At 42.4% G+C, this 18058-nt stretch overlaps 1 protein-coding gene and 1 long non-coding RNA gene across 5 annotated transcripts in view; both read right to left on the reverse strand.

Annotated features, from left to right (window-relative positions):
* LOC116700401 (uncharacterized) overlaps positions 1-12680 on the reverse strand; it is a 19601-nt gene extending 6921 nt beyond the window's left edge. The window contains exon 1 of the long non-coding RNA XR_004334641.1: positions 12520-12680. This is a non-coding gene — a long non-coding RNA (uncharacterized LOC116700401). The remainder of the gene's footprint in view (positions 1-12519) is intronic.
* robo3 (roundabout, axon guidance receptor, homolog 3 (Drosophila)) overlaps positions 1-18058 on the reverse strand; it is a 110809-nt gene that overhangs the window by 70836 nt on the left and 21915 nt on the right. For all 4 annotated transcript variants that reach the window (XM_032533531.1, XM_032533534.1, XM_032533533.1 and 1 more), the window contains exon 2: positions 16545-16871. In XM_032533531.1, coding sequence (XP_032389422.1) covers positions 16545-16871 — 327 coding nt within the window. The remainder of the gene's footprint in view (positions 1-16544; positions 16872-18058) is intronic.

The raw sequence follows: 18058 nt of genomic DNA on the forward strand, positions 1-18058 counted from the left end.
GAGACTTCAGATATGGTATTAGGGGACCCCCCAAGGTCTATATAAAAGAGACCTCGGCCTACATAAAAGCATCCAAAGAGCACCATGTCATGGGACCTTTAAAGATTAAGCCTCCTCTACTGTCAAACATGCTCTCATTGCTCAAGAAAAGGCTCTTAGCAGAAGAGTAGCAAACAGTCTTCAATATGCAGGAGAGTAAGCCCATTATTTATATGCAGAAGGGGAACCATGTCAATTTCCATAATGCCAATTTAACGTTTACCGCCAGTGATTTGGAATGGACTGATATTTTCTGCCACTCAAATACAAATTTAACCAACAAGTGCTCATAAAATGCTGCATCAGAGTTGAAAATATTGCTTAAAATGTCTCTAGATAGAAACCATATCCTTCATCAAATGAAAGCATACACGAGAGATTTAGCTTGAGGGCGGCCATCTATGAAGGCAGCACCAATGATGAGATGTCCAATTACTGGTGGGAGTTACCTAGTTCCTGGAGCAAGTAGAATAAATTGCTAAGAAACCACCAGATATGGTTTCCAAATTGGAATGAAACGAGCTGGTCAAAAGCTAGAATTAGTTATCCAACAATCAAAATGAGTGTTCCACCAATTGGAACTTGTTGTCTATTGACTTTAAGCTTTTTTTTTATCAATTACCAGAACAAGTTGACATATAATAACTACACAGGATACAGGAAGTTGTCCAGTGATGACACTGAAATGTCCCGTCGCTGCCGTCAAATGTCCTGCAGTTATTGTACACTCTTGAATCGGACGAGCTCATACATATCCACACTCTATGGTTCAATAACAATGATTCTCCCAATAACTCCAATGATTGGTTCAATAGCTACAATGTGCTGTCCAAAGACAACACAACAAGTCGAGTAAAGCACACCACATACTTCTCCCTGTGTAGTTTTAATGTCCTCCCTTTTATCTTCTCTGTAATGAGGCCCTGATGGCGTTCGACTGATTCGTTTAAACCGTGTATTGATTGTGATGGCCTGTCTGTCATTAATGACGCCTGGAACTCCCCAGATGTGTCCTGCTTCTTGTGTCGCTTGCGATGAATTGATGGATTCCTTTTAAGCTACCGCCTCTGCAAGTGTGTCCCGCTCACGCCCAGCTGTCTGCCATTTGCCGGCGTTGTCCTATCTATTATTTGTGTTATGATCAGTGTCTGCTTCCCTGTCGCATCTCATCGCATTATTGTTGTCTTTTGTTCTACTTTCTCTACAGATTCCGTACTGTGTTTTTCATCGTGATGCGCCCTCATGCCCCGGGCACAATCAGACCAACATTAGCGGGACATTAAAACAAAAACACAGGCTCCTCATTAATTTTAAATGCTGCAGAGGGCTCTGGCTCAAAAAGTCTGGGGGGAAATCCTGGTTAAACTTCTGCCCCTGTGCAAATTAACTACATGCAATTACAAATGACATGTGCATTGACTTGTAGTCATGTTAACTCGCTTATTTGTGAACTTTCCAGTTCCAATTCTGCCTAAAATGTTATGGGTGGTGGAGAAGGTGGGACCCGAATGCAGAAAATCTCGAAGCGATGTGGTTAGCTTGAATGTAATCCAGAAAACAGAAGGAGTCCAAAAACAGCAGGTCAAAAAACAAAGAAATGAGATGAACTGGTGGTCGGTGGAATAATGAGGAACAGGAAGAGACGCTGACACAGGGACGTTACCACAGAAAACTAAATGATTTGACAAAGGACGAGGGGGAAGACAAAGACTAAATACACAGGGTAACGAGGACAAACAAGGCAGGTGACACAAGGACTGGGAAACAGGTGAGAAACATCAGGTAATCACAAGGGCGGGAAAACACAGGAAGTAAAACTAGACAAGATAGCATGTAAGATGTAAACAGTTTACGACGTAACTGTTTACTTAAACTGTAAACTTTTCTCATTACAAACAATAACAGAAGATGGAAATCATTTCAAAAACGCTATCCATGATTGTTTGATTGCTAACGGTAGCTCAAAACAAGTGACAGCCTTTGCTGTGTTTGATTGCTAGATTGTACCAAAGCTAGCAGTCATTTCAAAAACGTTTTAGCTATCTACGATAGTTTGATTGCTAACGTTAGCTCAAAATGCCATTCCAGTGACAGCCTTTGTTGTGTTTGTTTGCTAATTTGTAGCTAAGCTAGCAGTTATTTCAAAAATATTTTAGCTATCTTTGATTAATTGATAGCTATTGTTAGCTCCAAACGCCTTTCAAGTGACAGCCTTCATTGTGTTTGATTACTAGCTTTTAGCTATGCTAGCAGTCATTTCAAAAACGTTTTAGCTATCTATTGTTTGACTGCTAACGTTAGCTTAAAACGCCATTCAAGTGTCAGCCTTATTGTGTTTGATGCTAAATTGTAGCCAGCAGTGAACCAACTTGGTTTAGTAGGTCCATTTTTACTGTGACATTACCGAAATATCTCGTTAGCATCTTGTATCCTACTTGTTGCAAAGTGACGCATAAGCAACTCAAATCTGCACTCGTCTCACATTGGGCAGTGACACAGAAAACCAGACTATCACAATTAAACAGGAAACAGAACATAATGCAAAAGTACACAATCACAAGAAGACCAGACATAGAACCAAAATACCAGATCAGAACAGAACAGAAAACAAAGCAAAATACCAAAACCATAACATAAAAGCATGCGTAAACTGCCGTGCTGTGTCTTGGTGTGGGATAAGGTTTCCAACTGGACTTCCTGCTTTGTATTTCTTCCTTTTAATCTGTACCCTGAGGCAACATACTCACACCATACCGCCCCTTGTGTAGTTTTGCCTGAGGGCTAATGTTGGCCTCAATGAGCCCAACACAGGGGTTCATTTGCATCCTGTAAGACCATGACTAATGACTCTCAATTAATTACATTCTTAATCAAGATACCTCAGCAAAGACGCACAAAAACACATAAAATATTCATGAACTACATCAAGGCTTTGGTGGATATAAAAGTGTTCAATTATTTATTTGTTTTTGAAGTTTTATTGTCGTTAAACATATGAAAATTTGTTAGGGTTTAGACTAAATTACACCAAGTAGGGGTACTTACGATGCTTTTAAAATTCATGGTGCTGTATATGTTGACTGGAGTTAAAATGTTGCTTTTTTATGTGTACATTCACTGTAGGTTCATACTTGATACTTCATACTTCATACTATGTAACATGGGAAGAAACCTAGGAGACAACCAAGTCATTTAGCATTGAGGGACTGGTGAGTCTGGCCTATGATCAGCAGCTCAGAGAGATAACAGGCGCTGTGGTTGGACACAACGGTTAGACCAAGGGGCCTTCATTGTTCTCCACAGCCCCTGTGGCCCCTGCGCTACACTGTCGTTAATAGGGGGGGGGCTCTTCCTCACACCACCTGTTGTCAGTGCTACTCCCCCCTAAACAACCCCCACCCCAACCAACCCCTCATCCTTCTGCTTTTGTCCTACTGACCCTTTATGACACATACACACACACACACACAAACGCGTGCTGGATGTATAGTCTAATTAATTCATGGCCATCCTCTGGAGGAGGGTTATGCTGCTGGGTCTGGCTCAATGATGGCCAGACGGCCGCATCACACAGAGGGGGTTAAGCCAGAGGCCCGTGGCCTCACTCCGGCCATCTGATCCCCTTCTTTGAAGAGTAGAATGCCCACCGGCTCTGTCCTCCAGGCTGGGACCTGCGATCCCATTAGTGAAGCATGAACACACCTCGGAGCTCACAATTAGTTAGACAGACACATACACACAAACGCAGAGAGGAGAGCTTGTTATCATCAACTGAGAACGTCACTGTTGAGGAGGTGTTAGTGTTGATGTAACACTCCCTTTTGGCTCTGTGTGATGAATAAAAATACACATATGGATATGATGATGCACAGAACTTTGGATCATTTCCAGTAGCTAAAATGGGAGGTTTTTTTTAACATTTTTTTCTGATGATACTGATAGCATTTTCAATGCAGAACTTTTAACTATAACAGAGTATTTTCACAGTGTGGTATTAGTACTTTAAGTAAAGGATCTGATCTTCCACCACTGGTATGAGGTAAATGGAAAACAAGACTTGACAGTAGCTGTCTCGACAAATGGATCTGAATGGACAAAGTGTTTCAGACAGCTGGTGAAAACACTGTCGTGCTTCGGTGAATGCACAGGCGGATGCAGCGAGGGCTTTATGTGAAAGTAATACCAATGCCTTGCTTACTGTCCCACAACCATCCCAACTAACAAATCTGATTCATGTTTCACTCATCGGGAAAGGAAGTGTGGGGGGGGCGAGACATGCATATACAAAGTTTTAAGCCCTGTAAGCTATGTTGAAGGCTTGCTATTGGACGCTGCCGTCTGCCCAGTAGAATGGGGAATTTGGCACAATTAAGCGCCAACGTCCGCTGTTCTACAGCAGCCACTCTGACAAGGCTTTTGTGTTTTTTACCGGCCTCATGAGCGCAGGCATCACCCGATGTGCCGATTATCCAAAAATGGCATTGATCGACCGGATTTCCCCCCAGTGTAATGCAATCCCCACAAGTTGCCTCACACTGGGCCTAAGCCACTGGGAATTATTAACATATTTTTAACATGTTTTCTAAACTCCAGTTACAGTGGGGCGGCTCGGGTGGAAACTTAAACAGTCTATTAAACAGTTATTTTTTTTAAATTTTAGTTAGCTTTTAGCACTGACTTAATGTATGGAACCTGACTTATAGCTTTTTTAAATTGTCAATTTTGCGATTCCGTCCATGATCCTGTGATCACAGAAACGGGCTCTACGGCAGCACAGTGGTTATATATTAGCACGTATGCCTCACAACAAGAAGGTTCTGGGTTCAATGTTTTGGAGGTTTCATGTTCGCCCTGTGTTTGTGTGGGCTTACTTCGGAAACTCCAGTTTCTTCCCACTATAAAGACATGCATGCTGGGTAACAAGGACTACAGTTGAAAATTAGCCGACTGGCTAACACTGGCACATTTACAGATATGTTGATTAATGTGCATTGTCCTAATCAAATAAATCTACATCAATAGTGTCATCAGTCTGGGACTGGCCCGATCGGGGCCCTCGTAAAAAAGAAAAAAAAGACATTTTACACACACAAAGGGAGGAATCATTGCAAAAGAGCTTTTTTTTTTTTTACAACTAATATGAATATCTGACCAGCTTTCCTTAACTACTAGAACTTATGAAAATGGAAAATAAATAAATAAATAATGTGGATTACTCATTGATGCTATCTATAACTGATTATATTATGAGCTACAGCACAGGTCAGTAGCCACTCTTTCCTAAAACATTTGACAGACAGAGACTCAAAGACATCTTGTCCTAGGTCGAAGGACAACCCGATACAATCAGCTGTCTTGTAATAGCTGAACAGATAATATCAGCTCATTCAAAGGAGGCTTATAGCTAATGGGTTTTTTTAAGCGTTATACAGTAAGAGGTGCATTTAGTCGGGAGGGTGAAGACGTCCCTCACTTTGGTTTCAACAGTTTCACAGGAAGACATGTGTCCTTCCACAATGAAGCTATTTTATGAAGTCGTGGATTGGCATTAAGGCTACTACACGACCACGTTTTCATTTTGAAGAGGCGTTTTGAAACAAAACTAATCTCCGTCTGCACAAGAGTTTCAACTTAGTAGCAGAACTAACTACCCATATATATATGAATACTATCCATTTATTAACACGTCTCACAACATGTATCACATGAGTGTTTACACACACTGGGCAAACAAGACGCCGATTGTCGGACTTTACTCTGCAGGTTGAAAATCGTGGATGTGGAAAATAAAAGAGCCACAATGATGAAAAGTAAGAGCAGGGATTTATTGTCTCCGTTTGTGTCCGTCCAGAGTACACAGAGTCTTCCGGAGTTTTCAAACCAAAACGGGGGCGGCAGTGCTTCCAAGTTTCTCCATTTTAGGGCTCAGAAACCTTGCAGTAGTGTGAATGCGAGGCGTAAATGTCGCAAAAGGTATTCGTTTTTAAACTAAGTTTTGAAATGGGAATTCAGCCTGAGGCAACTTTATGAAGAAAAAACTAATTTAGCAGGTGGTTAGAGCAGCACTGACATACTCCAGTGATTGATAATGCTAAAAGGTGTTGAGAGAAACTGACAGCAGGTCAGTGCTTACTTAGCTGTACCCTGCAAGTATACAGCTACTTGTACAGTCTGTATGTGTACAGATCAGTGTGACTGCACTCCACTGTGTATGGCAGCATGCACCACAGAGCTCCAATCACAGCCCATATGGCTCCAGACCACTGGGGTTAATAACAGTAACAGAGGGCACGGACAGAAGGAGGAGGAGGGCACAGGGCATCCAGTGGGGGGTTTGGGTTTACTTTATCTCTTCTATTAGATTCACCCATCCTATAACAACTCTTTCCTAACACCCCATCCCCTGTCCCCTGCCCCCTGCCCCCAATCCTGGCCCCATTTCCAAATCCATATACCCTGAAGTCCATTTTTTTCCTGCACTGGGATCTCAGCGATCAAAAAAGTTTGACAGGTGTGTGTGTGTGTGTGTGTGGGTGTGTGTGTGTGTGTGTGTGTGTGTGTGTGAGTGAGAAGAACGCAGAAAGAGAAAGGAGGTGACAGTGCTGCTTCAGCTGTTTCTCCCACACTGGTGTCTAGGATTACTGCGGGTGAGAAAGTTGACCAGACTCTTGTTACAAAGTCTTAAAGATGCACACACACACACACACACAAACACACACATACATACACAAACAGATTTACACAAAGGCTGAGGAAGACAGGGGTTTCATCACAGCTTCACCTGTTTCTGCCCTAAATTCCACACAGCAGCTGCCATCTTAACCCTTGACGGCTTGGCCCCCAAACAACCTTTGAAAAAGGGGTAGGGGTGAGATGGGGGGGGACATGAAAACCTTAGAGGTTACCAGTCGGCTTTATTTGAAATGCATCTGACTCCGCCCCCAGCGCCGTAAAAAAACCTCACCTCTTTCCCTCCCCTGTTGGCTGAATATTCATGAGCCATAAAACAAGGCGGTAGAGACGTAGCCGGCATAATAAAAACGTCAGAGGTATGAAACACTCAAAGAGCACGCCGCCAGGAGCTTGGGCAAGTCACTCTGGATGTCAAATCCCCACCCAGGGGCCCGTTAGGTCTATTGCACTTGACTGACTTTTATGCATCTGACATGAATTGGCCTCTGCTCCTGACGCGTAACTTTGGAGGCCGCATTTTCAGGATGAAAGAATCTCTTTTAAGGCGTGAAATCAGGTGGGACAGGGGCACAGAACGCGCATTCACGACCTTATCAGCACAGCGCTTCTTAATGCAAGATAATAGAAGGTACAGTGCAAAGGACTTTTAAGGCTTAAAGCTGACAGCTACACTTGTAATATGCTACACAAATAATTTGAATTACTGAAGTCACTGGTGAAACTGTGTGTGTTTGTCTGGTGTTGCTCTGCAAAGTCATTGGTGCGATGTTAAAAAAAAGACCTATTAGCGACTGTAATCTGCCAGCTACATCATACTCATGCTGAATAGAGGTGCATGATTCAGAGAATGTCACGATTCAAAATCGATTCTCAATTCAAAAAAACACAATTCAGAGTAGAGCTGGGCTATATATCAATATCATATCAATATCGTCATATGAGACTAGATATCGTCTTAGATTTTGGAGATCGTAAAATCGTAATGTGTCTTTTCCTGGTTTTAAAGGCTTTTAAGGTTTTAAAAGTGATGTCATTTCCTGAACTTACCAGACTGTTATTGACTGTTATTGTAACTGTTATTTGCCTCTACCTACTTAGTCATTATATCCACATTACTGATGATTATGTATCAAAAAATCTCATTGTGTCAATATTTTGTGAAAGCACCAATAGTCAACACTACAATATCGTTGTGGTATCGATATTGAGGTACTTGGTCAGAAATAGCGTGATATTTGATTTTCTCCATATCGCCCAGTCCTAATCCAGAGTATGTATGTACATGCAGTTACTTTTCCCATGTGATAGTATAAACGCCATTACAAAACAAAGAAAATTAATAAAAAACATCAATTGATTTGTGGAATTCTATGACTCGATTGTGAATCGATAGAGCTAGAATCAACTCATGAATGTGAGTCTTTTTTTTTTTGCACACCCCTGATACTGAAGCTTGAAAAGACTCATGAATCAAACCCCCCTTTATTAAACATGTCTTTAATATTACGTGGAAACTGTTACCGACGTAACTACGCAGAACCGTGCCTAATGACTTATTAAGGGACTAATTGTCAGTAGGAATGCTTCCAAAAGGAAAAATGGTCTACACCCTGCACACGCTTGTACTGGGAGAACTATAACTATAATGAATGAACTAATGGAATGAATGGAGTGTATGATAAAACTAACTGAGTCACTGTTTATCATATATGCTAAAAGAATGACTAGGCCTGAACCCGTTTCTTTAACATTAGCTATGGTCCTATGGGTATGACTGATAGTTATAGGTCCGTTTTTTATTCATTTAAGAAAAAAAATATGTTTTAGGACATTAAAGAGGCGTTGTGTTATTACATCATCTGGGTCACATGACAATTATTTACATAATTATAGTTTTCCTCATACTTGATGCTTATACTTGATTTTTATTGTTATTTATTTTTATTTATTTATATTCTTTTCTCAACAGTTCATATTAATGAACTTTACTGTTTATTGTCTAATATATAATGGTTGGATTGGGGGAGGATATGGGTGGTTTTGGTGTGATGGAGAGTTTTAGTCTTTTGCCTGTCAATGTGTGTGTTGGTGATATATGTTTATTTTTAATTTTTTTAAGGTCCCCTCAAGTTGTTTTGTTAATTGTCTTGTCTAATTGTGAATGTACTGTATTTTCTTGCCTTTAAGGACCCCCATCTCAAGGGGTCATTCCTAATAAAGAATTTCTTCTATAACCAAAAGATGTATCCTGGGATGTGATCAAAAGTTTAATTTGTCTGAAAAACAAATACAGAGACAATTATATCGTCAATCGCAATTATTTGGGAGAATTAATTGCGGAGTAACATTTGGAATTGTCACAGGTCTAAAGAACTTTTTGATGCAGGACCCTTGGAGTGTCTCCATCTCTAACTGGGTCACACTGGATGTTATGTCTGAAGAGAGGACGGGAGGTGATGGAGGCGCCATAAGCGCCATATGCTACATGGATGTAGGACAAGAAGTGGATACAGCATTGGAGGCGGAGGCCCATTCATTCCTATGACAGTTACTCAGTGGTGCATGAAGCCATCATGGAGCCAGAAATGACCCGGATGATCGGCGTTGCTTCTGCACTGTGCGTCCCGCAGAGCAGCCGCACGGTGGCTCGGTGGTTAGCGCTTCTGCCTCACAGCAAGAAGGTTCTGGGTTGGAATCCAGGTCGTTCCGGGCCTTTCTGTGTGCAGTTTTCATGTTCTCCCCGTGTTTGTGTGGATTTCCTCCGGGCACTCCGGTTTCTTCCCACCATAAAGACATGCATGCTGGGTAACTAGGACTACAGTTGAAAGTTAGCTGACTGGTTAACACTGGCGCATTTACGGATATGTTGATTAACGTGCATTTTCATACTCAAAAACAATAAAAAAAAAAAAATTGAAATCTACTAGAGACCTCTGGTGTCCGTGTACTTCTACTCCGGAGTCAGCGCTCCGCTACCTTGAATAAGGTCTACATGATTCAATCTTGCAGCTCTTTTAGAGTTCCAAATTGTTCATCGGAACAAATGGATGACATTCTGAGTAATTTTGCCATGATTGTGAAGGTAAAAAAAAAAAAAGTACAGTATGTCTATGAGAAGAAGTAGTTCTGGGTCAAAAGAGCATCACATGACGGACCGGGGACAATTCCACTGTTCTTCTTCTACATTCTCCAAATGTTATCAGACTGAATGTAACAAATTGTGATAGTGAAACAATTCATTTTACAAAAGGCAGAAGCCATCTAACACCGGGAACACACCGCAGGCGTAAAGCAGCTATTTTCAGCTAAAATCCATAACTATGTGCCCAGCTGAGATGATGGAGGGTCTAGTGTTATATAGGGTTGTGCAATTAATCCAAATTTAATTGATCACAAAAACAGAATAATTGAGAAAAACAATAATTTAGCTCATTACGTTTAAGTAAACTCTTGTTTCCCCAGTTATACTCTTATAGTTTGAGGTAGGGAGATCTATTTAACTTTTTCCACAGTTAAGTAAGTTCAGTAATTAAAACATCTTTCCAGAATTCAACAAATAACAGTGTTAAATTACCGTGATTTCAATATTGACTCAAATATTTTTTTTAATTTTATACGGTTTCTTGATCCCCAGTGGGGAAATTACAATTTACACTCTGCTTGTTAGTCATTGCTACACACACACATGCTCAGGACCTATTCATGCACGAATGGAGAGACGTCAGAGTGAGTGGGCTGCCAGCTGGACCAGCACCCTGAGCGGTTGGGGGGGGGGGGTACAATGCCTTGCTCAAGGACACCTGACAGTGCCCAAGAGGTGAAGTGGCATCTCTCCAGCTACCGATCCACACTCCATACGGGGACTTGAACCAGCAACCCTCTGGTTGAGCTACTGCCACCCCTTTTTTCCAGAATCAAGCAGCCCTAGTGTTACTAGCTGTTCTATTTTGAAAAGAACACATGACATGGAACTAATAAAACTCTTTCTAGACAAACTCTCAAGGCGGGTCTATGTGTCAGAATTTGCAACATCCTGCCAGTTCATCCATACTGCTGCCCAGTGGCCACCCTTCACCACCCTGTCTGCTTCTCAGCCTGCAGCAGATGGACTGTGAGGGGTTAAACCTCCTGAACCTTCCAACCCTTCCCACTGTGCTGGCTCCCATCCTGATACCAAATATACACACCGACACACAATGCACCTCCCTCTCCGTTTGCCCCCAGTGCTTCCAAGTCGCAGGCTGGGGAATGAAGTGACACCATGCCACAAAGTGCCATCTTGCGCCTTCCCTGGTGCCATGCTGAGCCCCCTGGCAGCTCCAGGCGGGCTTATGCTAACGTGGCCTTATCTCCGGCCCCATTGGAGCCATGCAGTGGGCTGGCAGGCCCTGGCCCAGGCCCTGGCCCAGGCCCTGGCTTGGCTTTGGCACTGGCCCACTGTTTGTTTAATATAACCTCTCTCTCTATTTCTCTCTCTCTCTGGAGGCAGTGCTCCAAAAGTGGATTTGTTGTGGGTTTGTGTGGCTGTTCAGGCAGAAACACACTAAAGAAAAGGCAAGTAAAACACCCATTTGCAGTTTTTCCTCTCCCGCCATGGATTAGGGATTCCTATCTGGCAGAACCACTGCTGGGACCCGAGTTGTGTCCCTGTGCGTCTGTCTGTTTGCAGACAGCTGCAGGGAATGTCACTTCCCAAAGGGAAAGCTTGATAAACAGAAAAACTTATCAATTACATGGCCATGCAGACAGAAACACACTGGTATTAAAATCAAGCGGCTCATGCTATAGCCAAACTACTACCTTTTCATTTTTAAACAGCGTCTTGAGCCAAAAACGATCTCCGTCCACACTAGAGTTTTAGCTGACAACACGTATGACATGACTATTCACACACACTGGGCATGTACATGCCTGTGTGCACAGGAAGCAGATTGTCTGACATTACTCTGCGGTTGTAAATCATGAATGCATACGTGGAAAATACAGAAATTTTTTTGGAGAAAGAGCAATGGCACAGTGGGGGAAAATAAGAGCTGGGATTTATTATCTTGGAGCGAGGACGAGGTGGAACTGTTACTGAAAGGTCTGAAAGCTACCTAACCGATAAGACTGATGGACGTACATCAACCTTCCCAGAGGTCTCCGTTTGTGTCCGTCCAGACTACGAAGCAACGCTGGAGTTTTGAAAAGCAAAACGGGAGAGACAGTGTTTCCAAATGTCTCTGTTTTAGGGGGTCTGAAACGCTGCAGTACTGTAGATGTGATGCGTAAACGTGGAAAAAGATAAAACAAAACTGTAGTAGTGTAGATGTAGCCTCAAAATATACACTGCCTCACAGAGCCTTGTTACAGATCCCGTCTGAGGGACATCTGAGAGGGGTCTGGGGTCTAAGAGAGTAGTAGAAATTGATAACGATGTGTCTTCAGCTCTACCAACATCAACCGACTCCAACTGGTCCAGAGCTCAGCCGCCCACCTCATCACCCACACCAAATCCTGGCACCACATCACTCCAGTCCTAAAAGAACTCCACTAGCTCCCTATCTCCCACCGGATCACCTACAAAATCCTGGTCCTCACCTACAAAGCCCTCCACCATCTGGCCACCCTTTTACCTCACTGACCTCCTCTCCGCCTACCAACCCTCACGGCCCCTCAAATCCATCCATCCGGTCTCCTCTCCATCCACAAGTCCAACCTCTGCCGATTTGGGGACAGAGCCTTCTCCAGGGCACCTCCCAGGCTCTGGAACTCCCTCCCCCAAAACATCCTCGACTCTAAGTCGACTCTGAGTCCCTCACCATCTTCCAGTCCCGCCTCAAGACCCATCTCTTCACCTCTGCCTATCCATAGCCCCAAGCCCCTCCTCCCTTTTCATCTGTGCCTGAATCTGGTTTTGTTAAGTTGTGCATTGATTTTTTTATTATTTTTATTATCTTCCTACTCTGTAAAGCAACTTTGAGTTTGTGAAAAGTGCTATATAAATTAAATTTGTTTTTATTAGTATAATTATTATTACTCAGTTGTGAGAAAGCACTATTTTAATGTCATTTTTAAAAAAAGAGCAAGGACAAGTCCTTTGCAACTCAAAAGGAGAAGTCAAAATTAGCACAGCGCACAGAAACACATTAGGGATCTTCCATAGCGTCCAAACCGTATGAATGTGTGTCCCAGGCCAGGATAGGAAACTAACTAATAATGTAAAGATCAACAATCTACTGCCAGACACGTTCCGATTTGATTCATTCAATAAATTCTTATTAATTGTCACCAGCCATTTTCATTTGCAGCCTCCTCAGCCTTACTGGTAAGGTTACTAGGAAAAACTCAGCCTAGAGTAATTTGATTCTTCTCAAAACAGGTTTCCTTTTTATTTTTAAAGAACTATACAAAAGAAATCCCAACTTTTTGTCTCCTTTTTGGTCTAACTTGTCTCCCAACAATCTCAAAAAAAGGCCGCGAAATCCTGGAGGGACTGTCACAACCACCGCCTGATCTTCCTGCTCGGTTACCATGTACACGGCTTAAATCGCAAACATCCCACAGCTTCTAACGCTGATACCTTTACAGAGCAGGAGCAATTCTTCATGCAGCTTTCAGCAAAGGTGACGGCCACGGAGCACAGAACCCAGCTGTTCATAGAGGAGAGAGAATGATTCATGGGCTGTTTTTCTGTGGAGGCAGGCAGTGAAAATCCAGGCTGATTATTGAGTTAGGGGCAGGATGGAGCCTTTCAGGAAAATACGATGGGCGTAAGGTGTTTGACAGGAGTCTAGAGTTTCACCGATTTTTTTTTTATGGGAATGGAGATTCTTTTAGCGCTTTCAGCTGGTTTGTGTTAGTGCGATGAGAAACTCCTGAGATGGTTTCTGTTTTGACGGGTGGATGGTATTAGGAGAAACCCGAGTGAAGGCTTAGAGGAAACGTTTCTGCAAACAGCCGCTAACGGCATGACTCATTCTGATCTCGATTTGAAGATAAGCAGAGCACAACAGAGGCAAAAGTTAATTTTGTGCGCCGGCTGACAACATCAACACAATGATCTGTGGCTGTGTCTCAAACCGCCTACTTGCACACTTCAAACACTTAAGTACATAGTGTAGATAACGCAAAAAGTCAGTGTCAGCACCTTAAAAACGCACTAAATCTGCGCTACCTTGACTACAAAGTGGAAAGGGGAGGGACCAAGGACGTCGACCGGCAGCTGATTGGAGGAACGTGTCACTGCATGTGTTTCTCAAAACATTTTATGCAAGAAATAGGCCATGCAGTTGCTGAATAATAATACTAATAATACGTTTATTTGTTATAGCGCTTTTCTAAAAACTCAAAGATGCTTTGGGTTTATGAACAAGCGAAAGGTACGTAGACATGACAGCCAAAAAAAAAGAATTGAAAGACACATAGGTGCGTGGATAAAAACAGATTGTCTGCAAACTGCCAAAAAACGGCCTGATATCGGATCCATCCCTAAGAAAAACACCTAGCTGGATGCAGCAATAAACCAGTCCTCTATTCACTATATTTATATTTTTCAAATAACTTGCAAAACAAAGTTATACTTTAGAAGCTTTTAACACTTGACTCAACACCTTAACCTCAACACTTTATTATAATTTATGGTAATTGTCTTTTTATGTCTTTTTTTATAGACATAGGTTTTCATTGTATTGGTATTATTATCATTATTATTACTGTTATCTTTATACTGTCTTCCTCTCTTTCTCTCTGTACTGTATTCTTCTTGGTAAAAATGGATGCTGGAAATTTCAATTTCCTTGCTGGAGTCATCCCAAATGGATTATTAAAAGAGGTCTAAGTCTTAGTCTAAAGTACTAAAGATGTATTCTAACAGTGAAGGCAATGAGGACTAGATTTAATTGGCCCTATTTGCATTCCACTAAAGTCCCGCTGATTACAAGCAGCATTGTTATGGACAGGGGGGAAAAAAATGTCTGCTGGAAACCCATGTGACCCATGTGTTAGCTGTATTTTAAGGACGTAACATCTGCCAGAGAGAAGCAGCCAACCTCTCCCTGCCAGGAAGTCTACTTATTTACTTTTTTTATTTTTTTACTTCCCTGTCCAGTGGCGACAACCGTTATCTCTTTGCAGGAGCTAGCTGTCATCCATCGACGTTAACAGACTGGGTCGCAGAGGCCAGGCTCTGTGGAGCGGGAGGAGATGTGGATGTGATGTTGGACTCCGGAAGGATTGTCTAGGGTGGTAGGTGATGGTGTGGTGGTGGGTGGCGTTGGACGGGGGGGGGGGGTGCCAAGAGTCTGACAACCATAGGTCCGGGGGGGGTCGGTGGGGGGGGGCGTCTTGGGTTAACTCAGCCGAGTGATAGTGATGATAAGAGAGCGCAGAGTGCTCTGGAGTAGTCTCTACACTCCTCTGCGGTTACAGTGCAGCTAACAGTATTACTTGTGAAATCCATCTGGGATTTCATCTCTTTCCTTATTACTGGAACTACATGATACATGACACAATGTCTGACACCTGATATGTGGACAAGCACTGGGCCAACACAGCTATGTCTTCTTACCTATACACAAACTTGTGTTGCCCTACCCGCTATGTTCCTTTTTTTTTTCTCGGTGTGTAATGTTTTGGATTCAGCTCGCCTCCATGAAACTTTTAAATGGGCATTATTATCATTTTCATGATGAAATGGTAGTTGATGTCGCTTGCTCGGTTAAAGATATTCTTAGTCGACTAACACTCAACTGGTTATGTTATGTGTATCGATTAAAGGATTTAATGGACAGATCAGTGAAACGTAATCATGCAAAAGCACCACTTTAAATCTTGCCAGAGATGTGCTGACAAGTTTCTGGGAAATAAGTCATTCAGCATGAAAAATGCAAAAAAATATGACTGAATTAAGAAATCTTAGTTGACTTTAAAGGTGCCTTGCCACACGTATTTCATGACTTTCATCATTGCTAACTCAGGGGTTGACAAGTGCAGGGCTTTGGACAAACACCTCTGTGACACTTGCAAGTGACTCATGAACAATTTCTTCATATTTATTACTATCCACAGCTTGCCTGTGAGGAGGGTCACACTCAATATGTTAAGGTTGATTTGAGTGACGACTTTTAAGTTTAGGCAATGCAAAGTTACAACGTGCTTTACATGGCAACCAAAGAACACATTAAACGTGACAAAGAAACACATAAAAGCACAACAATAAAAAAATAGGTACTAGTAATAGGTAATGTCTGAAGTTCTACCATGGACTCTGCATCTTGGTGGCCGTGGTTACCTTGTTTCAAGCCATTCTAGTGTGGTACAGAAAGCCTGCAGGAAGACTCAGCTCCATTTGGGCCACTTCTCATTAATATTCAACCAGCTAAGCTGCTTGACTCTGATTGGCTAACAGCTAGCCAATGAGAGCCTGCCGATCGGCATCCTTTACCCAGCCCAACTGGGCAAGCTCGTGAATAGTAATGAGCTCAGGCAACGTGACATCAGACTGACCAGCTGTTGCTATTGACCTGATAGAGCTGACAGAGGAGGTAGCAGTTCATCTTCACATTCACATATATGGACCTAACATATTTCAAAACATGCAAGACGAAATGGTTTTTGTGTGGAAGGGCATCTTTAAGACCAAAACGATTAGTCAACTATGAGGGGGAAGCACTAGACATTACTGTCTTTGGTATCACTGTAGCGTCACATGTCATCTGTCCTTTACGTAATTGCCATGTCTGCCCTGCATTACACAGAACAGCATTCAATATCTGTCTTTTGGTTCAATCGTGCACACACAGAAGCCTAAACAGCAATAATTAAAGACTTACTTGCCACCTCCAGCGATGCATTGCGACTGACAGCCTCGCCCAGGTAGTTGCGCGCCACGCACACATAGATGCCCTCGTCGGGTTTGCTTCGCCTCCCGTGCACAATTCGCAGGAAGAAGAGGGAGCCGCTGGGCAGGAGCATCCGGTGGGACCGAGGGTCCTCCCGATCCGTCTCGACGCGCTCACCGTCTTTGTACCACTCCACCATTGGGGTCGGCCGTCCCTCGGCCTTACAGTTGAGGGTGGCCGGCTCGCCCTTGGACACGATCAGGTCAGACGGGTGTTCTACGATGCGGGGCGGCGCATCCTCCAGCCTGGGTCGAGATCCTGGTGAAAAGACAACAACAGACGCTAGAGTTACGACTTTGTGCATCAAGGGGCGGCATTTTTGGGCGCACTCTTTGTCATGCCGGTGCAAACAGGATTTTAAAAAACTGATTTGTATGTGTGAGCAACAGGACTGAAATTTGGGAAATAATAATATAGCAAACATATCTCCAAACCAGAGCCATTTGATAGTTTTAAAGCTTACATAATAGTCAACAGATTGAAAAGGAAGGCTTTTCCAGTCTGTGTGACAGCATGATACAGTTAGATCGTGTGCAGATGACGCATGAAAAGTGGGTGGTTGCGATAGTGTAGGAAGAATAAGCAGTGTAATAAACTTCAGCATACAAGATGCAGGCGGGCGGCACATCTCTCTCCGAACCTCTCCAGCTTGGTGTGTGAAAGGCGGAAGAAAGACAAGACAAATTTATCACAGACAACACGGCTGTGTGAAGCAAGCGTGACACGTAATTACTCAAATAGTTACATTGGAAATATGAATCAAAAGGGTTGAAATGACATGCTCTAATTTCTGCATCTATCAAACCAAAACCAGATTCTCCAGCAGTGGAGGGGAAGCAGGAGAGAAGTAGACATGGTAGAACAGTGTCAATCATGAGCTCATGGGAAAGTAGGTTGACTGTTGGGTGCAAGTCTCTGTAAATGACTTAGTAACATAAATGTGCAGACTAATATCCCTCATGTTGTCCTCATGTCAAACTGACCCGTTTTCCTATATCAATGTTCTTTTTAATTCCCCAAAATAACATGATTGATTCCACAAAACGCTCTTTACCAAGTACAAATCTCTACTTTCATTAATTTTGGGGCGTCTTACTCAATTTTATAGCATTTGGAAAACAATTGAAGTGGTTTTGAAATAGTGTTGAGTAAAAGTTGACATATTCAAGTCTGTGATTATCCATCAACATCCCTTCCTTTAATTTTAGTCTAAATTATTCCTATTTTCTGCTTTTCTAACTCAAACAATATGCATAATTTCCTAAAAATGAGGTGTATTGACCATAAATTCCAAAAATAACTGGAAAACTAAAGTTAATAGGTTAATGTTACATAGTGTTAAACGTCAATAAAGTGTTTTACATTGAAAAAAAAGTGTTGAAAAAAACATAAAAAAAGTTAAAAACATTGATTAAAAAGCGTCAACAAAAGTGTTGATTTTGAGA

Source organism: Etheostoma spectabile, chromosome 13 (genome assembly GCF_008692095.1).
Source record: "Etheostoma spectabile isolate EspeVRDwgs_2016 chromosome 13, UIUC_Espe_1.0, whole genome shotgun sequence".
Lineage (NCBI taxonomy): Eukaryota > Metazoa > Chordata > Actinopteri > Perciformes > Percidae > Etheostoma > Etheostoma spectabile.